Raw genomic sequence first — 24,696 nt, 5'->3', positions numbered from 1 at the left:
CCCCAGTAGACAGCATCGCAAAAGCATTTCTGAGGTTACTTCAAAAAGCGAATTCATCCACATGAGTGGCACACGCATTTTAATGCTCTGCAAAAACTAATTTGTTGGATGGTAATTACTTTTTTTGCAGTCAATGGTGACTTGAAATCCTGCTTTGATCCAGAGTGGGGGACAGACGTATTTAGGTGGATGTTTGTGGGGAGGAAGTGGTTTTGGAAATGGGAAGCAGGAATAAAGTAAGGTCAGCGACCCACTGCAGGGACAGACGAAGGTGCAAATTGCATATCATAGGACCTACACTCGCGTGACGCACGAAGGCTGAGTAAACAGGGTTCAGGGCAGATAAAGGCCCTACTGCTGTCAATAACGTTTTTGTTACTTTGTGCTAAGCTTACCGGTCGAGTGCTTGTTAAGCCAAACAACTCCCGACAATCACATTAAGCTCCTTTCTTCCTCAACCTGAGCACATCCAAAGGAGCTTCCCAACACCAGATTCGTTATCCCTCCGTGTCTTAGTGTCACTAATGTGTTACAGGCCCAGCAAATTGGCACTCACTTAAATTCATCGAAATCCAGATATATCCCCCTATGTTGACACCTGTACATTTCTCACCCAGAAAATAATGCACAAAAGGCACATGCTGTTGAAATAAGTATATGATTATTTGTGCACTGGAGACAACCCCAAGAAAAATGCCTATTAATGTGTAGGTATGTAACTAGATTGTCTACCCTTGGGTATCCAACATGATGAAACTTTATTGATTTAAAAAATTCTTAATATCATGGCCAAGCGCGTCTCCAAGGTACGCATTGACGTCACTCCGATACATCCCATACATCAATGCAGTGACGTTACTACAGAACATCGTGTTAGCGTGTCTGATGGTAATTTGAAAGTCTTTTTACTCATTCACAAAGCTTCAAAGCCATGCCAGACAGCCTGTGTGCGCAGAGCTACAAGCACTGCTCGTTTCTTGGGTTGTGCGTTTTATTAATTGTGTGCTTGGCCAACTCGGACATTTCAATTAGAAGTAGAATTTGCATGCAGGAAGACACTCAAGAATCCAGAAACAATCTGATTATGTAAGAGCTAGGAGATGTGTTCTGCTGCTTCTATAAGCTGCTTTAAATTCCATGTTAGAGTTGTTGCCGTTTACACGGGTCTATTTATTTTCTTTGTTTGATTAAAATAGTTATTTTAGGTAATAGGGTAACATGGTCTTCTAACTTTCAACTTCCACGTAAATTTGTTATTCCACCTTACACATTACTCAGTCTAAAGTTATATTTCAAATAATAGGCAACTAGTGGACAGGTTGTCGTAGGTTATCTAATCCTGAATTACTTTTATTATTTCAACTAAATGAATTGGTCATACTGCTTGACACGTCTCACGCTAATTGCTTCTTGTATGCTATCGCAATTTAACTGGAAGATTATCATCTGTTTTGGTATTATGTAAAATAGAAAATTGTAACCATGACTTTAAAAAAACTACGTGTATTTGAAATGTTTATTTTCACGTCGCAACTCGAGTTGAGGAGCTTTAATTTTAAATAAGCTGAGTATATAATGTGGACCAAGAAGTTAAAGATATATATATATAATCTGGCAGATTATATAAGTATTTCCCAGGCCATAAGAATGTGGAATTTCCACCACTATCTCAGGGCAGCAAACAGTTTGGAACTCATTTAAATATTTGAAATAATTATCTCTCTGTGATAACTAAAGGCCCATAAACATGACAGGGGACTATTCTTTGGTTCTTTCGGTAAAGTCACGTATAAAGATAGGGTGTTGACTGTTATGTTATCCAACTCTCTGTTGTATTACATTACATTTCTAAGTATACTAGATTTGTGTTTCTATTTAATTTATACCTGATGATGATTGCTTGTGTTGCAATCGAAACGTCGTATGCTAGTATTTAATTTAATTTATTATTTTATCTTTATACGTGACTTTACCGAAAGAACCAAAGAATAATTATTGCAGTCACAAAAGCTCCAAATCAAGTATGACAGGGGACATCACTCAAAAGTCCAAGAAGACAGGATCGCAACCTGCCCCCCTTTCCTGCACTGCCATCTTCTGGCCACCTCTGTGGCGAGCAAATCTAAGAGGTTCATAAGAACACCCTTTATCCACCAACCTTTGCCTCCGAAACGCTGCATTAACAGACACGCTGTAGTACTTAGGCCACCCACACATGGCTAAGCTTCTCACAAGTGCCACGTCCACTACGCACCTCCTCTATGTCCACGGGCTTGGTGAACATGCGGAAGCGGTTGTCGGTAGCCAGGCGGTTGGTGACGTCACGCAGGAAAAGACGCAGCTCCCTCAAGGTGTCCTGCTCCTGCTCTTCCAGGCGCTGCAACTCCTCGGCCGACAGCTTGCGTGGCTCGGGGCAAGGCGCCAGCGGTAGCACCTCTAGGGCCTGCAGCACTGCGCCACACGCACCCACCAGCCGGGCATCATAATCAGAATCTTTATTCATCCTGGAGAAATCCGATGTGCTGTGAAGCTCTTTTTCAAAGATGTCCAGTTGGGCGGGTCAGAAAAGTTACAACATAGGTGGCCCGGGTGCTTCAAGGAAGGGTCGACGCGGCTGATATACTGTGTTCGAATATGGTATGCAGCGTCCGTGATTAAATGCGGTGCAGAAAATGTATGACCTAAGCTTGGTCACAAATATCTGCACAAAATGAAAACCACAACATTCATTTTTGTTTCTCATTTAGTTTGGCAAAATTCCGTCTCCGGGAATCGAAAATATCAGTTTGACACCAATTCGACGAGCATCTAAAGCTAGTTGGGAAGTGTGTGAAAAAGGTCACTTAAAGAGATCTTAAAGTCGTTGAATAACACACAGGCTGATGAAGATAAGGCAATTGAATATAAAGCCTTTTATTTTTAGTGGAAGACAGACGAAGAAACACATAGCTCATATCTTGTACACACACAAGCGCGCTAATTGTGGCGAGCTCTCCTCACGTGAATATAAAGCTTCACTGCGGAGAACTTTACAATTGTGGATGAATGTGTCTCCATAGCACTCAATTCGTGTCCCTGCATTGATGTTGCATTAACGTGTAATTTCACAATTAATTCAATAAAGTACTCTAATTATAGTGGTCGAGTGTGACTTGAAAGGCTATTATTTAGAAAATTAAAAACAATGTTACTTGAATAATTGTATTCCTTTAATGAAAAACAAGACTAAGTAAAATGCATTTATTTCTACCAAGAATACTCCTGCCTTCCAAGAGAGGGAAAGTGTCACTGCCCACGTCACAAAATCTCATCAGGTTTACTGCACATTAATGTGTAAAAAAAAATCTATTCAAATGTAATTGCTTTGGTTCTGACAGCAAAACAAATCCCATATATGTGAATGCTATCAACAGTTCAGCAGCGCTGCTGTTCACTAGAAATACAATATATCAATTAAAATCAAGATTTTCTTGTGATACTGCTTTGCCAGTGGTGCATAAAAGCACAAATAACAAACATTTAACACACACACTGTGTATATGCAATAATTCAAGCAATTAAGGAGTTTGGCTCATCTATAATAGGTAATGTTCCGTATATCGAACTGTTGTTGACAAATGTAGAGTTTTTTTTATATAATTAAGTAGATCTTCATCCTCTTTTTATGAGCATGAAACTACGCACGTTAAGAATGATTTCACAATCTATGCAAAATACATGTGAATGTTAAATTAAGGGCTCGATGATCAATCAAATAACAGTACAAACACGAGAAAAACACTTGAGAAACAGTACAAACAAGACTACAAATGAGAGAAAAAAACAACCCATTCTCAAATGAATTGAAATTCCACAATGTTAACACCTTTTAAAACATCACTGATGTAAGGGGAGATGAGGTGGGGCGGGGGGCAATCAACACATGCGTACATCTCATCAAGATTACCATTTTACAAACGACCCCAGCACTCCTCACCTGACATCTTGTTGGTGGGGGGTGCCCTGGCAGCCTGGTTTAGCAACAGGTCCTGGAAGAAGGTACGACGTTCCTTCTCCCCGGGTCGCTGTAGTATTACCACCTCCCCGTACCGAGGCCGGAACAACTGCTGCACCTGCGAGGGGCAGAGATTAGAAGAGGTCGGACCGAGAGACACCTGGCGTTGCGATCGTTAGGGCGAGTGTGAAGGATAAACCAGAACACAGTGTTACTCACTCTAAGGGCCTCGGAAATTCTGCCCCAATGGTGATGATTTATAAAAATACCGATCTTATCTATTCACATGCAAATCAATCCGACACTTCACACCCACTTGATCCTTGGTAATCAAACAACTGAACTGTAGAGAGGGTGTAAAATCTGACGTTTGAGAATGACTCGAAACTACATTAATGGAATAACTAAAAAAAAAATATTAAGGATTAGGGAGAAATGAGTCTGCAATTTCACACCCGCTAAGTAAATTGCATGCAATTGTTAGGAACATTCAATGCATCCCATGTTTTGTTTTGCCTACGAATCGATACAAACCTACCCCAGGACCTTTAAAATATTAAGGATTAGGGAGAAATGAGTCTGCAATTTCACACCCGCTAAGTAAATTGCATGCAATTGTTAGAAACATTCAATGCATCCCATGTTTTGCCTACGAATCGATACAAACCTACCCCAGGACCTTTAAAATATTAAGGATTAGGGAGAAATGAGTCTGCAATTTCACACCCACTAAGTAAATTGCATGCAATTGTTAGGACCATTCAATGCATCCCATGTTTTGCCTACAAATCGATACAAACCTACCCCAGGACCTTAACGATGACAATAATGTGGATAAGGGCCAGGTGGCAATGGGCTGAAGAAGGTGTAACGCTGACCTCGGCCGGCATGGCGTCGTGCCGAGTCTCGGCCGTAGCGAGCAGCAGCACGGGCATAAAGGGTGGCACGTCATAGAGCAGCGACGTGAAGGTGGCGCGCACGGCTTCCGGGACGGTCTCCCACCATTCGTCAATGTGCGGCGTGAAGATCACGCTGGGAGCTGTGCGTCGCGCCTCGCGGAACACCTGCAAAGTGACAATGGCTGAATGAGTACGGTAATGTGTACGCCTTATAAGCGGCTCGTTGTCACGTGTCTTAAGAGTGGTTCTTTGACACAAGGCACAATATAATTGTGTCAACAGGTTTTGGTTGATTCAAATGATGAGGGTTTCAACCATTCTCTATTTCACCAACCTTTTGCACAAATTTGCATAATGCTGTGTGAGCCCACTTAGAAAATCTAGGGTGGCAAAAATTGACAGTGAAACATAACAGGAAAAGTAAAACAGTGCTTAATGCAACAGGTGAAACAATCCTGTGTTCCACCCCACGATGGCTCCAACCGCATTCTACTTTTAACCATATGGGTCAATCATAAAAAAAGCAGACATGGGTGACACACACCACTCGCTCAAACGTGTAGTCTACCAATTCAACATTCATTCTCGCCATGACTTAACTCACCGCTCAATCGCACGGCCATAAATTGTTACCTGAGCACAGGACTCTTCGGGCGTTCTGGCGCTCACACCGTAGAGCAACGGCAGGTCCAGCTTGTGCACCGGCAACTTCTCGAGGCTGTGGATTAATGCAGGAGCGATGTGCGAACTCTGCCCAGAGCCAGGGTCTCCTGCCAGGAGCAGCCGTGGCCTATGGGTGCTGGGCTTGCGTAGCACCGAGCTGTTGCAGAAACCACGCATGTCACATTCGTTTAAAAAAAAGTATAATATAGGAGTGTGTGTGTTGGTTAGCACCGCTAACCAATACACACACACATATACTGTATTAAAAAAAATATACACACTATTGTACATATGTATGTGTACATTTAATACAAACTTGTGTACTGTTTTTTACATAAATGTTATTGAAATCGTGGCAAGCCGGACCAAGGCTCACCCATATTATTCTGGCTAGCTGAGGTGTTACTGAATGTGAAAACTATTGATTTATATCGTAAACAAACCGTATGTTATAAAAAAAAAAAGGGTAACAATTAGTTTCAAAATTACACCTCTGTATATTAGTGATGATTTTCAAATCGTGATTGCTTCATCGTTTGTGGAAATACTCACCTACTAAAGTTGAGGAAGGGTCTGTTTGCCATGGACACTAAGTCTTGTTTTTCGTTCGGAGGGAGTGGACCATTCTGGAAGATGGAGGGGGCATCCTCCTCATCACTGTATGGGTCATCAAACAGCATCTGGCTCATTAGGCCTGCACGCAACAACACACCATGCAATAGAGAATCACACAAGCTGTACATAGAAAAAAATTAAGAAGGAATATGACCGACTCCATTCCACAAGCATTTTAAATTTAAACTTCCGATGATTTTATCCTTAAATTAACTTGAACATCGTTTCATATCAAACATTCTGACGTAAAAATGCACATTAATAGATCCTGTGCAAAACAAGTGGACGGGAAGAGACGTTAGGTCTCGGATGAAAAAAATGTAATCGCCAAGTGCTCCCATAGAATAGAACGACAGATCATTTAAAACAGATTAACCTTGCTCGGCAGTACTGCTGCCACTGTTGTTGAGGCACACAACGCGTCCATGCGGGAAAACACGCAGCAGCCGCTCCAGGGAGACCATGAACTGCGAGGCGAGCAGCGGGCGCACCACAGGGCCAAGCGCTGCGCCCGGCGCCACCACCGCCCTTTGCGAGGCCGGCACCACAGTGTCCATGGCACGCTGGAAGTCCGAAGTTGCCACCGACACGGAGGAGGGGTCAATAAGCAGGCGCTCGCTGGTCGCGTAGATCTGCGGGTAGCGCCGTCGCAGTGCAGACAGCACGGCCTCTGTGCACAAGGCCTTGACGTCCGCGCCGCAGTAGCCTGCGCAGTCGTAGCAAACACGAAGATATCCCGTGAGTTTTGGAATATTCATCATCATCATCAATACCATTAACAGTTGTGAACGGTCCATCGTGGTCTGTACACTGAATACCAGCAAGGCCACTCACCTACACACTTTTCGGCCAACTCATCCATAAAGGAGTTGGAGAGGTGGGGAGTCCACTTGCATGTGTGGATCTCCAGTATTTGCCTCCGTGCCTAATGGACAAATGGAAACCCATCAGAATGCAGCTCTCGAGGGCTCAATGCAGGTACTTTAAATACAAGCTGATGCATAACTGTAATTTGAAGCTTTGGAGCGAAAGGTTTTTGCATCACATAGATTTATGAAATTCCCAAAACCCTTGGCACTATTTAAGTGGTCAGAAGACAGTACAGGAAATAGAATCATGAAGCCATATGTGTACAACTTTGAAGCGTTGCCACCCGCATATGGACAGGCTTCTCCTGCAGTGTTTTATTCACAAGGCAAAACAACTTCTCAATGGAAATGGCCCAAGATACCATTGCAGGACACACCTGAAAAAGCATTAATATGCAATGAGACTTTCCAAGACAAATCACACTTTTAATATCTGGATATAAACATAGTCCAAACGTGCGGCTAAACATATTTCTGCTATAATAAAGTGGTAGAAGCATATACGTCCCACATCATTATATATTAAAATTGTACCCATGATGAAATGACAGATTGTCACAGTTCAGAGATACTTTCATTCAAAAATTACATTATTTTATCTCGTTGGTATTCTTATTCGCTTTGTTTCTTTTATACAGCTTTGTTCGACCGGTTTGCCTCCATTTAACATGAACATACCAGGCACATCTATAATGTGCATAAAAAGCAAGTGTTTGCAATATGCACAAATCATGGCATGTACAAACGAGCTTAAGAATAGGTCTCAAGTGATCAAATTATGAATCCTTACATCGCTGGCCAAGCAACACCAAGCCTCAAGCGTCACAGTCATTTACGTCTGTGAGATTTTGCATGAGGTATAAATGGCATTACAATTAGCACGTTCCTTCGGAGTGGGCAGGTAGGAACTTGGTTGGAATATGCACGACAGACAGACAGATAATCCCTGGTGGGCAGTGTGGAACCTGTTGTTCCTACCTGTATTATTCTGTGCGACTCAGTTTCATACCTGCACATCAGGAAGGTTAAACATGAACTCTCGGTCAAATCGGCCGGGCCGGCGTAGTGCAGGGTCGATGGAATCGAGCCGGTTGGTGGCGCCGATCACCACGATCTCACCACGGCTGTCCAGCCCGTCCATGAGGGCGAGCAGCGTCGACACGATGGAACTGCGCAAAGGGGCAGCAGCCGCAAAAAAAAAAAAACGCACGTTTCAAAATCGGGTTTTAAGGCAGATAATAGGCAACCCGATTTGCCATGCCTAAGAAATTTCATGTCCATCTGTGTACATCCAATAGAGGGCACACTTTGTGTTTTCCCAAAAACTAAGAAACCTGGGAACCAATCTCTATGATACCTACTACAAAGCTTACCGATACCAATGCACAAATTTACAGTTTGAGCAATGACAACAAAAATAACTTTTAAAAGGTATTCTTCTAAATATTACCAGTCGCTATCAGAGTGATTAGCGCATGGATATTTGAATACAAGTCACATTCGTCATGGCATCTTCTACACCTAAAGTGTTTTTTCATTTGTAGATGTAGTTCTGTGTGCACCTTTGTTGGTACAGTCAAAAACTCATAAACAAATGTAGACTTCATCATGGGATCTCCTTTGCCAGTACCAAAATATGAGAATAGGTTTTCCCCTTTTTTCTGGCAACAAAACAGGTGTTAAGATATATATTGAATTGTTTTATATTTTTATTATTTTATTGTTTCCCTTCTAAGTGACTTTACTGAAAGAACCAAGAATATGAATCTCTGCAGTCATGAAAGCTTTATATCAAAATTTAGGTGTTAAGATGTTAAAACACCAAACTGAAACATTTTACAAGGAATCATGCGTGCATTAACCACAATACTTGTGGTTAGAATGCAAACAATAAACACTCTGATAGCATATGCATTGTCTTTGAAACTGATTGGTCCACACCAGACAGCTTTCTATCCAGCTGAGTCTCAAAACGGTGTTAGACCAGAGGACGCCAAAAGACAATGCAGAATATGTTTTTTGTTTGCATTCTGACCACAAGTATTGCGGTTAATGCACACATGATTCCTTGAAAAAGGTTTTAATTTGGTGTTTTAACATCTTCACACCTGTTGTTGCCAGAAAAAAGGGGAAAACCTATTCTCAAATCTAGACTCCCTAAACAGACTGGCTGACCAGCTTGTTTCTCTCCCGTAAGACTCGCAAAGATACGTGAAGAACAAATGCTCATGTAGCAATATTATCTAGATAGCATTTGAAAAACAATATACAAACTTGATTGAAGATGCCCCAACTTTAGGAAATAGGGAAGTTAAACTGTACTGATTTCACTCTAACGTGTCTGATCATGACTTTAAATTCTTTGCTTTGCTCCTAATCAATAACCCTCAAAGAAGTCTGACAGCTCAGGACAGTCTTGGAAAGGAGCTACAAGACAAGCGCTATTTATTTTTGAGGTGCATGTTCCTTTAATGGTAATACCAATGTCGTGAAAACATAACGCATCTCCTTACCTGTGTATCTGATCTTGTCTGCTTGAGCGAACTGGGGCGAGGCCATCAATTTCATCAAAGAATATAATTGAGGGTCTCATCAAGTATGCCTAGACAAGTGAAAAACATAGAATAGTGTCAATTCCTAAACGCATTCATATCAATCTATCTCTGTAGACCTATGAGTGTTATTTCATCATGTGCGTTGGTTTCTTTCCTGCGTTTTTAAAATTTCCTCCCAAAGGCAAAAATCTTCAAATTAATTGGCCAAGCATCCCAATGCAAGACCCCTCATTAAAAAGGAGTCTTGAGAATTAGGGAGGCTGCCAAGGCACAAACCCACACTGCATGTGTTGCAAAAAACATTTCCTCAATGCCAATTTGATTAGCTGTGAGTTGGCTGAATCAACATTGAAACGGATTATGCTATTCAATGGACAATTAAATTCTGACATTATTTTCTTCAATAAAAATAATTCTGCACTACATACATAGACACCGAAAGTACAATTTTGATACAAGCGGTAGGAAGAACATGGTCCAATTGTTAGATGAAGACTCAACACATTCGTCAATTACATTTCTCTATAAGGAACAAAAATATAACAGGAGACATCTCAGGAAACGGCCGTCCTCCGCAGCAGTGTTATCATCTCTCTCGCTTGTCCACCACCAACAACGAAGCATCACAAAATAAAACAATTATTCGATAGAGTTGGGGGGGGGGGGAAGGTGAGGGGGTGGATGCGAACCTGGTCAAAGAGAAGTCGCAGTTGTCTCTCGGATTCACCCACCCACTTGCTCAGGCAGTCGGCGCCCTTGCGCATGAAGAAGGCCATGCGCCGGTCTCCGCGACTGCACTCGTTGGCTAGGGCACGTGCCACCAGCGTTTTGCCTGTTCCCGGTGGTCCGTGGAAGAGGCAGCCCCTGGCAACGTAAGCAAAGGCGCATGGAGACAACAAAAATATACAAATTTGTATATGCATTTTACATTATTTAGATGCCTTAAACATTTAACTTTTCTTTAACACAATTAAATTATGAATAGTAAATGGTATACAAGTAAACTTTAAATACTCTTTGGTTCTTTCGGTAAAGTCACTTTACCGAAAGAACCAAAGAGTATGGATCCTTGCAGTCACGAAAACTTCAAATCTAGAAAGACTTTAAATAAATAATCATTGATAGTTCTTTGGCCATCAACCATTGGATGAAGGCCTCCCAAAGTCATGTTGCTCAGACGTTGTTTGACAATGCTTCGCCATTCTAGTCAGTGCAGGTTGGTGTGTAGGGGTGCTCAGAACCGGTTCACATATCACTCCCCATTGATGTCAGCTGTGGTTTGGAATCGAATTCAGGTCACTGAGTGCCAGTGTAGGACCGAATAACCAGTCTCACTGCCGTATTCCATTTTCATTGTATGCATGTAAATGTTTTGTTTGTTTAATATATTTACAGAGTACACGGTGATAATAATGTTGGTGCAGTGAGTAAAATATATCCACTCTACTGAAATTGAATGGGGTCCTGTCTCATATGACCCACCAACCACACAGATATTTTTAGTACGGATAACTGCAAAGTATCCTTCCTGAATTAATAATTACAATAGCAACACTCTTACCTTGGGGGCTGAATGCTGTATTTTTGAAAGATCTCTGGATATAGGAGTGGAAATACAATCATTTCCTTGAGGGCTTGGATGTGTTGACTTAACCCTCCAATGCTATGAAAGCCAATCTGCATACAGGCATGGACAACACAACCAAAATGTACAGTAATATAAAAAGTCAACATCAACTGATACTTTCATTACTATGTTATATATCATGCTGTCTCAGTGATAAAAAAACAAATGCCATTGTCCGAATTAATCAATTAGTCATGCTACATACAGAGTTCCATTTTATTTTAACCACTTCTGGGCGATTAAGTTTTGAAATGAACGAAAACACTGGCATAATTTGGCCTATATTGAGCATTGTGTGTAACAAATAAAGACCTCTTTATTTCACTAGGTAAGGCCCACTGAGATATGTACCTCTTTTTCAGAAGCGACCTGGCTATCACGAATGATAGCTCGACGAAGCGGCTTATAATGTGGAAATTAATAACAGCCAAATAGTGTGCAGTAAATGAGTGACTTTGGAAAAAGAACCCTCAACTCTGTGAGAAGTGGCTCATTAACAAGTATTGTGACTACTCAGTTACCTGGCCACCTCCATGGGTGTCTATGGAAGTACGATTTTCTCATTAGTTGGAGACAATTTGGAATATTTTTCTTATAAGTAGGCCATGGTAACATCGAAACTCACCACATGACCTTTGCTAAAGTTTAATTGCTTCTCCTAGGCTTCGGATCAAAATGTTAAGAGCAATATTTGGCAGACCGAATGTAGCCAAAGAACGCTGAATGACATTGCGTTAAATTTGGACGTTAATCTTAGAAATGCATCCAACCATAAAGATTCCCAAGTTAGATACATTTAACAAATATTGTGTTAGGTTACGCTCAGCCAAATGAAAGTTTGTCAAATGTGAGACAAATAAATTCTCTCCCATTGTAAAACTTTGCATGACTGTAAAATAATGAAAAGCATCAAATGTTAATTATTCAAACAATTAACTGGTTTCTAATTCTGCAACTCTTATGAGCAGTCTGTGGTCCATTAAATCAAATACTGCTGGGTTGCCCGATGCCATAGGCAAGAGTCACATTTAAGGGTTCCAAGTTATGTTCAGCATATTACGCAAACACGGTTACTCAGATTTATCATGGAAAGGCATATGTGTTCGGTAAAGTCACGTAGGTAAAAAATAAAAATTAATGAAAGTAGAATAAAAATCACGACGTTTCGGAGGCAACACAAGCTTCCGTCTTCAGGTGGAACCGTCACAGCACGATAGCTGTATCACTTGATACAGAACCGTCACAGCACGATAGCTGTATCACTTGATACAGCTATCGTGCTGTGACGGTTCCACCTGAAGACGGAAGCTTGTGTTGCCTCCAAAACGTCGTAATTTTTATTTTATTTTACGTTTATTAATTTTAATTTTTTACCTACGTGACTTTACCTAAAAAACCTAAGAATATGAATCCTTGCAGTCACCAAAGCTTCAAATCTAGAATTAAAGGCATATGTATTGCGATGCACATTCAAGTGATAAAATACAGGGTAATGAGGCAATGAACAAGTGAGATGCAATACGCACAGAGGAATCCATGCTCATGGGGTCAACATCAGCCAGGCTGGCTCCTACTCGTGTCCTCTCTCGCAGAACACCGCTTGCCAGGTCTTCTGCCTTCAGATTCATCGGTAGACACCTGCACAACACCAACGACCAGGTGTAATTTTTTCCTACAGCTCTTTACGTATGTTAAACTTCTTTCGCACTGTATGTAGCCAACCGTGCTAATCGGAGGTGCGGGGGAAGGACAACAAACTAAACACAATACAAAACTGGAATGGTTATTTTGACTATTTCATAGATCGTGCCCTCAGGTACACAACAAACATTTAAAGCTTCGTTGGTCAAAACAATAAAAATATTCGTGGTTTTCAGAAGTGTCTGAGTAGTGCTTGTGATATCAAAGCGGTGACGAATTAAAAATGACAGCAACCACACTGCAATGTTACTACCGTGCTATAGCACATGTTATAAAAACGACCTGAAAGTCACTCAAAAGCATTTTATCTCATTGATAAAGCGACAGACTCGTACAGTAAAACCTTGCATTGCTAGTAACTTGATCTGCGAGTGTTTTTCAAGACGAGCAAAATTTCTAAATAAATATTAATTGGATAAATGAGCGAGGTCTTGCAACACGAGTAGTACGTGTATACGCTTTGTCTGCCGAGCGTCACGTGACCACAACTGATATACGAGTGCTTTGGATTACAAACACGTTTCCGGAACGAATTATGCTCGCAATCCAGGGCCGAGACATACGGCCTTAGATACGTATCTGTAAAATAACAAATGTGTTTTTTGGGTTTTATTTTCGTTTAAGGTGATACCATGCCTTAGAAAGCTAATGTGATTAAAAGGTGACCAGAATGCTTTCATACACAGCGAGCATCGTTAAAATTAAACCAACTTATCTACATGAGGAGATTGAAAGGGCTCTTCCAATTCTGCTCAATCCGTCAATATATGAGAAGAATGGGGCAACAGCACGCTCACCGATTTCTGGCACGTGCCATGCTCTTTGACATGCGCTTGTCAAAACGCTCTTCATCAGATGACGACGATGAGGAGCTTGTCGAGTCACTGCTGTTGATTGCATGCCTCTTTCGCCTGCAAACATGCGGCAAAAGAAAAAATACAACGAGCAACGGGTCTTTAAAGACAGTTTTGCATGATGTGTGTAGTTTGCTGAGCAAAATAAAGCGATAAAAGTAATCGCTTAATTTCATCATAACCCAGTAAAAACACAGCATTCATAAAATAATTACTTTGGCAAAGTGGACAAAAACAATGCACATATTTGTACACGAGTGTCAAATGCTTGATTTAAAGCTGTCATAATTCAAAGTGAATGTGCTAATATTGCCATATTCTCCCTCCATCTCCAGTTTGCTACCAAAGGGCAGGTCCATAGCTAACATTTCTTCCATTCAACCTGATGTACCCTACCCCATTTCACCTCATACCACACTCCATTATCAGGTCCCTCCAGCAATAGTTGGAGTTGGTTACCCCTCGCCTTTCTCCAATGTTCGATAGGTGATACCACCATCATAAGTACAGTCATTTTTCTCACTCCCGCTTGAGGACGAGGACCCCCCCCCTCACAGTGAGAGCTGTGTGGATTATTTGTTTGTACTTCACATGCAAGCCAGTTCAGAATGGGGCAGCAAAGATACTGGAGCTTAGTACACTACAACAATAAAATTCAATGCACTACCCTCTGCTAAAGGAGCCCTGCAGGAGCCTATAAAACCGGGTTTTTACATGTTAGTCATCCATCTGAGCTCTATTCAAGCTTAAACCTGTTTAGCCTCTGAGATCTGACTGACAGACCGGAGAATGGAAAGTTGGATGAGCCTCACCGCTTGTAGTATGGGCTCTGGGGGCCTCCGGCATGGCGAGTATAGCGGCGGCGCACGGGCGACCGATGGACATCGTAAATTTCGCCCGAGCGTGCCGGCCGCCGAGCAACCGGCTCTGTGGTGAAGAATACAGGAGTCAACCATTAGTCAACCACACGTCAGCCATACCAGCAGGTAGAGTTGAACAGTAATTTAGGAATCATATTCTTAGGTTTTTTCGGTAAAGTCACGTAGGTAAAAAATTTAAATTAATAAAAGTAAAATAAAAATAAATAAAAAATCACGACGTTTCGGAGGCAACACAAGCCTCCGTCTTCAGGTGGAACAGTCACAGCACGATAGCTGTATCAAGTAAGAGAAATTCCAAGAAAACAGTCCTTGTATATATACTGGTTGAGGGTGGGAGGAGCCAAGGTAGGCCCTGGATATTAATATTGTGAGGTTCGGTGCGGCTGAAACACGCTGTTAGGAATGAGCCTTTGTTGTGTAGACTGGTTGAAAAGAGTTGTTAAGGTGAGGATGAAGTAAAGGTGCGTGTAAATGGGACTGAGCCTTTTGTTATGTAGAGGTGGTGAGGCTGAAACCGCTGCCAGGAATGAGTCTTTGTTGTGTAGACTGGTTGAAAAGAGTTGCTAAGGTGAGGCTGAAGTAAAGGTGCGTGTAAATGGGACTGAGCCTTTTGTTATGTAGAGGTGGTGAGGCTGAAACCGCTGCCAGGAATGAGTCTTTGTTGTGTAGACTGGTTGAACTGAGAGGTTCTAAGAGTTGTTAAGGTGCGGCTGATGTAAAGGTACGTGACTTTACCGAAAAAACCTAAGAATATAAATCCTTGCAGTCACGAAAGCTTCAAATCTAGAAGTAATTTAGGAAGTTTAAATATTTAATTTCCCCAAAGAAGAAACCGGGACTGACCGATAGGTGGGGCCTGATATCGCTGCACCACTTTCCTCTTCCGCAGGAAATAAGTCTTCTCGTTCACCTCCTCTTCCTCATCCTCCTCATCCTCATCTTCATCCTCATCTTCATCCGCGTCCGCGTCCACATCTCCCTCCGCCTCATGCGAGTCTACACATGTGACAACGGACACAATTAACCGTGCAATTGAGTGAGCGAGATACATGTGAGGTCTTACAAATTTGCATCTTCATGAGATTATCACATTAACATATTAGTTAATACATAGATGAAAAATAATATTTTTTACACGTGATTTGACGCAGTATCATGAACTTAAGAATCACTATTAATTGATTAAATAATGCATTGCTGTAACTCTTATTATTTAAATCCTTAAACAGTAAACCAGGTCGGGCACTGATTAAACACCAGAACGATAACCAGTTAATCAAGTGCTGATCAACAGACCATAACTCACCAGTACTATCGGTATAATGTACATGGAGAGCCCTTTCTTCGTCAATATCTTGGTGGATGAGGGTCCTACTATGACTCAGTGCGGTTTGTAAAAATTATTTGACCATGCTTCATTCACCACACTGGTCTGCTTCCCACAAGGTAGTAGACCATAACAACTTTAATAAAACTATGTAAAAACAAAAACTATGTTTCATTAGACCAATTAAGACACACCGAGCTATTCGCTCTTTTTAAGAAAGCGACCTGGCCACAAATGATAGCTCAACAAAGTCACGTGGAAATTTATAGCAGCCAAATAAATGCATGTTTTTAAATGTGGAGGGAAATACCGGAGGACTCGGAGAAAAGTCCACGCCACCACGGGGAGACAGAGCCATGCAAACCTTATGCATTGATTTGCTTATTCGTACAATGGAAACAGACAAACGACCTTACCATTATTCAGATGAAGAGTATGCGCGCACTTTTGTTAAATGTCAAATGGTAACGACTGTCACCTTCAAAAAGAGGCCCACGGCTCACGTGATTGGCTCTCCTACTGGGGCACTCGAAGTGCACCTAGCCTGGCACTCGCGCCATGGTGACGTCGCCAGCATTTAGTGGTGAACGTAAAAGTCCGTTTTTTGTCAATCCACTCGGAGAAAAATCCACGCGACCACGGCAAGAGAGACATGCAAACTCAAAATATACAGCAGGTGTCACGGTCGGGATCGAACCCACGACCTCCTGCATACCAGGAGAGGTAGTTAACATCTTGCCATCACAGCACCCCAACGGTCGTAGCACATACAGGCTCGACGCAGGCTAAACTTCGTCTAGCTTCAAAGATCTCAATCAATCACTCAGTATCTATATTTTATTTGCCAACATCGCCCTCAATAAAGAAGGCATCGTTGCACATAACAGCAGAAGGGGAACGGTAAAGGGGGCATAGAGCAACAGGAATTAAAAAAGAAACCAGTCACCTCAGCATCTAACACACCGATGGAGCAAAGTTAATTTTAACCGCACACAAAATAAAGTTCAACCGTGCACGAGTGGCATAAGGAAAGGCAAGTATAAAATAAAGAAAGTTTCCTTTTTTTAAATTCACTATAGATTTTATGGGAAGGCAAGTCTGATCTGACGAGATCAGGCGTATGTGTTCCGTTTATTGTCCTTTCCCGCACCTCCGACTAGCACGGTTGGCCACGTATGGTGCGAGAGAAGTTTAACATACACACATAGGTACGCACCTTCAGTCTGCCCTTCTTCCCCCTCGCCTTCAGAGGATTCTTTGTCGCTTGAGGCCTCTTCAAAATCGTCCTGTTGAGCTATCCTTCGTTTTCGCTTTACACGCGAGTACATGTCCATGCTCTCCTTAGCCACAGGAAAGAGCACAACACACAATTCCATAACAATTACTTAGGAGGCAGGGGATGGGAGGCAAACAGTAATTCTTAGACATGGCCCTCTCAGATTTACAATACAATAAACTCTTTTTCAAGTGAAGAGTCCATAACACCAAATGCAAATAATAATTTTGATACTTAGGTCAAAATTACTTAGACACAAGTGTTCATTATAGAGTAAACAAGTCAGGAGTAATTTGCGGAGTTAAATTATGAAAGTTGCCCCAAATATTGTCATTTAACAACTTTGATTAAAAATAATATATCCACTGTAGGATGAAGGCATCCACATGTCATGGATATCCCTCAAGGTTCCAGTGCTGCTACCATCCATCTCACTTCTTCCCATGAACTGGTCATCGTTCCTTCTCCGCAGTGGATAACCTCTATGAAGTCTCTACTTCGGGTGAAATTCCGTCACCAGTCTCGTTCATCGGCCACTGTTCCTGATCTCCCCAAGGATATTTACTTTAATTGTAAATGTCAATTATGTATGTTTGATCCCTGATCCATGTAATCAGCCACTACTTTTAAAAGCACTCAAAACTGCACTCGAGCTAACCTGTACGTACGAGACCAAATCTAAAAATATTGTTAAAAATATATTGCTTCATCAAACAAAACACATCGGCTATCTGACAAGACTGTAGAATACTTTAGCTCTAAAGTCAAAGAGTTCAAAGTCAGTGGTCACAACCACAGGTCAGAGGCCATGCATTGATGGAGGTATTACTAACAGCACGAACATCAACGGAGGAGGGGTCAAACCCAATCCTCACATCTTCCGTGTCCTGCCACAGGCGGAGTTTCTCGATCTCGCGATGGCGGCGGCTGCTGTGTAGATTGCTCTCCGACTGGTCCCCAATCTTGTCGAAGTCTTGCAAAACAGCCGAACTGATGGGAAAATTAATGACGCCACAAACACGGAGAAACAGTTAGTAGCACAGCAACGGAGGGCCCACATGAAATAAAAATGTACTTTATTATCCGTGTTATAAAAAAAAGACTTGTTTTTTCTGAAAATTGAGTTTTTCTCTTTTTATTCAACCAGTGCCAATCCGACGGTTAAAGGTAGCCCTCGGCAAGGTAAGGTAAAAGTAAAACGGTAAAAAAAACACAAGACTACCTTTAACCTACCTTTTACCTTACCACAATACAATCGCTCTACCCTACCTTTTACCCTTTAGCAGATAAGGTAAAAAGCAACGAGCCTACCTTTATCCTACCTTTTACCCTTATCCCATACAAATTACCCGATTACAGGGAAATTACTGGGGTACAGCACATGAATACGGTTTATAACGATAAATGCTAGGTAAAGCGCTTTATACATATAGAATACTCTCGAATCGGGCGTTGAGGCTGTCGACGACACCGTCCTCCATAACCTCCTCGTCCCAGTCGTCTTGGTCGATGGCGATCTCATCAATAACCTGATCAAGTTCGTCATTGCCATCGTCCTCGGACGAACGACAGGCAATAAGATCCTGCGCCGCTACGGCCCAGTTAAGACGGAACCTTCAGGCAGCCGACGCCGACGTCCCGACCTCGCTGCCTGGGGCGAGCGCGTTGTGCTTCTTGAGGTGGGCTTTCCACCCCAACGCATTCGTGTGGGTGGAAAACCACTTGCGGCAGTGCACGCACTGCCGCTTCCCTTGCTGTGCATGCGGATCACCCTCCATCCAATCGTGCGTGTGCTCCCACGGGAACGCATGCCGTTGCCTCTTTCGATTGCTGTTCGCAGCAACCCCAAAAATGCCATTGCTGGCATCCTCGACCTCGTCCTCTCGTACCTCTACCTCAAGAACGTGGACAGTCTCCATCTGGTCCGACATCAATTATCACAATTTAAAATGGAGGCCACGGACTGCGCCACGGAGCTTTTAGCGGTAAACAAGGTACTGTATTTACCGGGTAATTATTCGCGCTACCTTTACCCTACCGGGTAATTCTTCTGAGCTACCTTTACCTTACCCTTTACCTTACCCCTTGGCATGTCGAACCTTTACCCTTTACCTTTACCCTTTTACCCGGTAAAAAAGGTAATTTACCTTACCTTGCCGAGGCCTAATTCCAGGTGAGAAAACACTCAGAGGCTGGTCGATTTGAAGGTTGAGTCGTCTGGGATTGTTTCTCCCAGTAATACCCCTTGTATCTTAAAGCAAGAGTTGGGAGGTGTGCTTTATTATCTGCTAGATATGTGTGTAGGACAAGGTTGTTATAACTTTATTGACACCGAGCATACGGTTGGGGTGCGTCTTACTTTTCGCACCATCTTGTATTTGAGAGGATATGGTAACGCAATATAATGAAGAGTACAACTGTATGGAAAACAAGCTATCCTAAGTGTTCGCAAAAACATTCATTAATATAGGTGAACAAAGTTTACGTTGCCATCCAGAACTCTTTTTCCCCAAAGCCCATCCAAATAAAGATAATGGCTGAGCATGACAGTGTAATACTGCCTCAGAGGCAAGGGTTGGCGGATCATGCAAATCTACAAATTGAACCAATTGTCGTAGACCTTATAGTGGTATACCTTCACATGCAAGGATATGATCTGGTTATTATTTTCCTTTCCACCAATACGCTCAAGGAAATGTTCAACATTCCCAATGCAGGTACTCATGAAAGTCCTGAGGTAGTGAGATTTACATTATTTAAGGAATTTAAATTGAATAATTATGCTAATTAGTCTTAATAAAAATATTTCCTTTAAACTGCATATATATTGCAAGAAACAATGCACTGACACGTCCAAATTATGCCTATAATAGTTATTGAATCATACATGTGGAATTCATACTCTTTGGTTCTTTAGGTAAAGTCACGTAGGTATAAAAATAAAATAAAGCACGACGTTTCGGGCGCAACACAAGCGTCCGTCATCAGGTGGGAAAACATGCTTTCGTCGTGATTTATTTTATTTTTATACCTACGTGACTTTACCCAAAGAACCAAAGAGTATGGATTCCTGCAGTCACGAAAGCTTCAAATCAAGAATGTGGAAATCAATTATTTTAGTATACATTATAATTGCTTCACGTGACTTCTGCAGCCAATGGTGGCCACTACATTCACCATAATGTAAAAAAGCCAATTGATACTTGAATAAAATAGCGACTCTGAATAACAACAAATCAAATCACCGAGGTGGTGAATCGTTACACCTCTGCGATACACCATTCTTCCCTTCTCCGCTTCTTTCCCAAACAGCTCTTTCAAAACACACATAACTACAATGCCAGCATACTATGTGCGGTCGATATGGCTGCCACATACTTCGTGACATACTGTTCATCCAGGAGCGATTGGTTGAGGGAGGCGTAGCGACTCTGCTTGACGCGTTGGCTGCGTCGCACCTCCAGGCCCGACCCACCGTTCACCATCTTGTGTCCCAGCTCCCCGTCTGCCGTAGAGCGCTTACCGCCCAATGCGAACGAGGCCCGTCCTCCACCACCTTCTAGGCAAAATGGCCAAAGACATGCGCGTTACCAGTCCCTTAACTTTGTCAAAACATCGGCTTCCCTGTGATTTTCTATCTACACTTTGAGCCCATTTTTGTTTTTTTAAGTTTTATTTTTGTTTCCTATTGCCTAGGGTGCAGCTCTTCAATAAAAATGTAGACTTCCTTAAGTAAATATTTTATCTGACCTGTAGAGGGCGCCAACTGCTGTGAAATAAGTGTTCCCATAGCCTGTATTCAATGTTTACGAATTGGGTCGTTTTAATTTGGGCACAAGAAAAAAATTTTAATGAGCGTCGATATCAATAAGTCATGTTATAGTGCACTCATTACTAATTGGAATGTTCTTCAAATATCGACAAATAAAGATATGTCAAACACTCAATTTTGTAATTCTCCTTTATGTCTTTCTCACCATAAACCGTCTCTAAATATAGCTGGCTCAAAATCCTGAAAATATGAAGACATTATCCTCGAAACATTCAATAACACATTTAACAATGTATTGCTCTACAAAAAAATCTGTCCTAATGCGTGCACTAAAACAACTTTCTAGAGTTGAATAAAAAGTATTTACAAACTTAAAAGTTGACAATTGTTACGTATCAAATTATATCGTGTAAACCATCACCGGAAAGAGAAAAAAATATTTAAAAAACTAAACCTGATTTAAGTTTCCGTCTGATGCCATCCTCTTCACTTTTGCTCGAATACCTGCGAATCACAAAGTTCCAAGAGTCAACAAATCGCATTCACGAAACACGACTCCATCTACTTTTGAAGTGACAAGGGCACGAAACTCAAAAAAGTATCAAACGAGACCTCTCGTTAACACGTTTCTTTGAATGAAGCGGCCTCCCCCAGCCGCTCTCTTTCTTTCTCTCCCTGTCTCGGTCCCGGTCTCTCTCCCTGCCGCCCTTTCCTCGCTCGCGTTCTCTTTCCCTGTCGCTGTCATCGTCGCTTTCACCGTCCCTCTCCGGCGCGTTGTTGCTGTGGCGCAAGTGGTGGCGTGGGTCAGGTGCTGCGTTTCGCCTCCGCTTGCTCTTTTGGGTGTGCCCAACGCTCTCGTCGGACTCCGAGCTTGGCTGGCAGGAGGGGGGGGGGCATACAAATGTGACAGCGTTGATGGACTTGGGAGCACTGCTGAATAATATTCCATCAAATTGCATTGCGATACGAGGTCTGAACTAACATCACGTGGGGTGTGTGATATTAAAATTAACTTTCACCAGCACTTCTGTATCTGGATTTACCATGTTTTGAAGTTAAAGCTAACATTCCAGTAGGTCATTTTTTTAAAATGACATTTTAACTAGAACCCTTCAGTAAAAAAAAGAAATACTAATTACATTATTGTACTGCATGTACTGAATTAAGACGATGAAAACGTACATATGCTGCACAGCATACAAAAACAACTGCAGTATATACGATAAGACAATTAAAACTTAGTGTATACTTCCTTAATTATTTGGTAATTCGTAATAAACGTAACACCATTGCACATAATACATCTTTGATTATTTTTGATAGATGACCTTTCATGATAATTAGGTTAAAGCCAGCTGAGGCGCAGCTTCTTTGCTAAGGGAGACCTGGGTTTATAACATCTCGCGCACCAAGCAGTGGCTTTAGACGACCCATTCATCCTTGAAAGGGTGCGTCGACCGACGTGTAAACAACAGCACGCCAGCACAAATGACACAAGCGAGCTCCCTTGTCCATCCCAAACAAAAACACAACCCACCATTTTTTGTTAGCAGGAACAACCACCAACAACAAACTCCCGCGTCGCGTCTCGCACACACGCGGCAGGAGGCAATAATGTTCCCGTCGACGACGAAAAGGGGACGCGTTACGGGCGAGGAGAATTCAAATTGTCAAAAATTAACACTCAAGTGTTTTCAACTTCTCAAACAAACACGTTCACCGCACGCAAACCCCCACCACTACCCCTCCTCTGCGCGGCCCGTTTCGATGCCATGTTGGTATTGTCTCTTTTCGCTCACGTTTCCCTCAATTAATACCGAATTCCACGCTCGCCCTTCCGTAAGCAGGCGCGACGTGAGGCTCCGGGGCGTCTCGCCAAAGACGCGAAGACGCCGAGACATCGCAGCGTTCTGGCGCCGCTCCGCCGACTTGACTGCCCACACGGCCGGGCTCTAGGGGATACCCCCGGCGCTCGCCTGGATCCCTGCCGGCCTCGCGTCGTGGCTGCTGGGCCGGGCGCCTCAGGCAAGACCGAGGCAGCCCGGCGCGGCCTAGTCGGTGTCGGGGTTTTGTGCGGCGGCGGCTCACCTCGTGGCGCTTCTGGCGGGGCTTGAGCGACAGAAACTCGGTGCTGGAGTCGAGATCGGCGACCGTCCGGCGCGTGTTCACCATCGTCTCCTTTGTCTGATGAGCAATTTTTATTTTAAAATTTGAACACAGACACCGTCTTTAACAGCGGCGAGACGCGGACGCCATGCCGCGCACGGATACACGACCAGCTGAGCGCGCAAGCGGCAAACATAGTGCCTCTGAAATCCCTACTTTTGCAACAAAAAGTCTCGCTTGTTTCGGTGCTGATATATATGTGCCGTTGTGACTGTTGGCAACTCGACGAAAGGGGCTTTTGGCACCGTTACTTTATCAAGGGACTCGGCAGGGGCACTACTTTCGAGGTGTGATGAGGCAGCGTTGGATTTGGCGGGAAAGTCAAAAAAACAGCTGATGACAAGCGAGCGGTCGCCCCTTACATCGGTTTTAAAGTAAACCCGCTTAATTTACACTGTTTAACACTTAATACTAGAAATACATGTTAGCTTCCCTCAGAATAGCTAAGATTACAGTTATCTGTCCGTTATGGCCTGAGCGTACCTCTTACCAATTTCAAATTATTATATAGATACTCATCAGGGATGGCTGATTAACTTAATTGCTCAATTATCCATTGAGCCACGACCCATAAATACGGGTGCCAACGGGTGCCATCACTCTCACGGTTATCTTTTTTCGCTTACTATATTACCAAAGCAGCGCCGCCTACTGCAAACGAACGTGAACCTAAAATATTCTTGTTAAAGAACTGGTTATTTTCAAGATTGGGCCATCGTGTTAATGTTAGAATACGGTACAACCATAACTCCCATAAACCAAACCAAAAATCTGCAATAAAATTCCCCCAAAAATTGCTAAATACTGCACCTGCGGTAACAATTGATACTATTTGTACGTTACCTCCTGAGGGGGGGGGGTCTCCCTTTGCAAACGATGTCCAGTCTCTATAGCAGCCTCCGAGTTGGGTTGCTTAAGATCGTGGTATTGGAGGGAACCTCCAATGTTTCACAAGCACCGTCTCTCTTAACCCTCCTCTCGCTGATAACCCTCGGCATGGGCCACTTATCAACAGCAGGTGGCGCTCAAAGCTGTCTGTAGAATGTTGAGATTATTAAATAACCCGGCACGGGTTCAATGCGGTTTAACAAGTTCGCCGTTTATATTCATTTCGTCTGGCAACATTCCTGACCGCATGTTATTAATAATCAACCCTTAGACTACATGGCTACGTTATTGATTTTGTGCGTGCTAAGAATATAATTTTCTGCCAGACGGAAAACTTTCAACAACGAAAGTGAGATCGGTCTCTCTAAATTTAAAACGCGTGGAAATAGGGTTCATGTACATGAGTGACCTCGATTAAACCAGCGGTGGAAATTCCACGTTCCTATGGCGTCAGACTGTCAAAGGTCCTATCTGAAATACACAGAATGCTTAAATGTTGCCACCAAAAACCAGCGTCTATGGGGGGATATATTTAGCAATTTCACTCGAGATGATGGAACCTGCCCCTCTTTGTTGCCTGTGGCAACAGGGGGCAGTCTAATGCAAGGT

General features: G+C 42.6%; 1 protein-coding gene across 8 annotated transcripts in view; it reads right to left on the bottom strand.

The window, feature by feature from the left end:
* Positions 1-23,320, bottom strand: part of ATAD2B (ATPase family AAA domain containing 2B) — a 50,997-nt gene extending 27,677 nt beyond the window's left edge. For 3 of the 8 annotated variants that reach the window (XM_078866416.1, XM_078866419.1, XM_078866423.1), the window contains exons 1-21: positions 23,122-23,320; positions 21,646-21,908; positions 21,488-21,537; positions 20,640-20,820; positions 18,095-18,251; positions 17,202-17,325; positions 15,502-15,654; positions 14,590-14,704; positions 13,721-13,834; positions 12,749-12,860; positions 11,157-11,272; positions 10,285-10,459; positions 9,554-9,642; positions 8,050-8,209; positions 7,006-7,096; positions 6,548-6,877; positions 6,109-6,250; positions 5,527-5,713; positions 4,873-5,058; positions 3,977-4,112; positions 2,255-2,451 (exon numbers count right to left, since the gene is read on the bottom strand). In XM_078866416.1, the coding sequence (XP_078722542.1) occupies positions 2,255-2,451; positions 3,977-4,112; positions 4,873-5,058; positions 5,527-5,713; positions 6,109-6,250; positions 6,548-6,877; positions 7,006-7,096; positions 8,050-8,209; positions 9,554-9,642; positions 10,285-10,459; positions 11,157-11,272; positions 12,749-12,860; positions 13,721-13,834; positions 14,590-14,704; positions 15,502-15,654; positions 17,202-17,325; positions 18,095-18,251; positions 20,640-20,820; positions 21,488-21,537; positions 21,646-21,908; positions 23,122-23,205 (3,162 nt within the window). In that variant the 5' untranslated portion in view covers positions 23,206-23,320. The remainder of the gene's footprint in view (positions 1-2,254; positions 2,452-3,976; positions 4,113-4,872; positions 5,059-5,526; positions 5,714-6,108; positions 6,251-6,547; positions 6,878-7,005; positions 7,097-8,049; positions 8,210-9,553; positions 9,643-10,284; positions 10,460-11,156; positions 11,273-12,748; positions 12,861-13,720; positions 13,835-14,589; positions 14,705-15,501; positions 15,655-17,201; positions 17,326-18,094; positions 18,252-20,639; positions 20,821-21,487; positions 21,538-21,645; positions 21,909-23,121) is intronic. The other 5 variants (XM_078866418.1, XM_078866421.1, XM_078866422.1 and 2 more) reach the window with 5 other exon arrangements.
* Between the last annotated feature and the right edge of the window lie 1,376 nt (positions 23,321-24,696).

Source organism: Lampetra fluviatilis, chromosome 22, assembly GCF_964198595.1.
Source record: "Lampetra fluviatilis chromosome 22, kcLamFluv1.1, whole genome shotgun sequence".
NCBI lineage: Eukaryota > Metazoa > Chordata > Hyperoartia > Petromyzontiformes > Petromyzontidae > Lampetra > Lampetra fluviatilis.
Note: the sequence above shows the minus strand (reverse complement) of the source record. Positions and strands in the feature narration are given on the sequence as shown.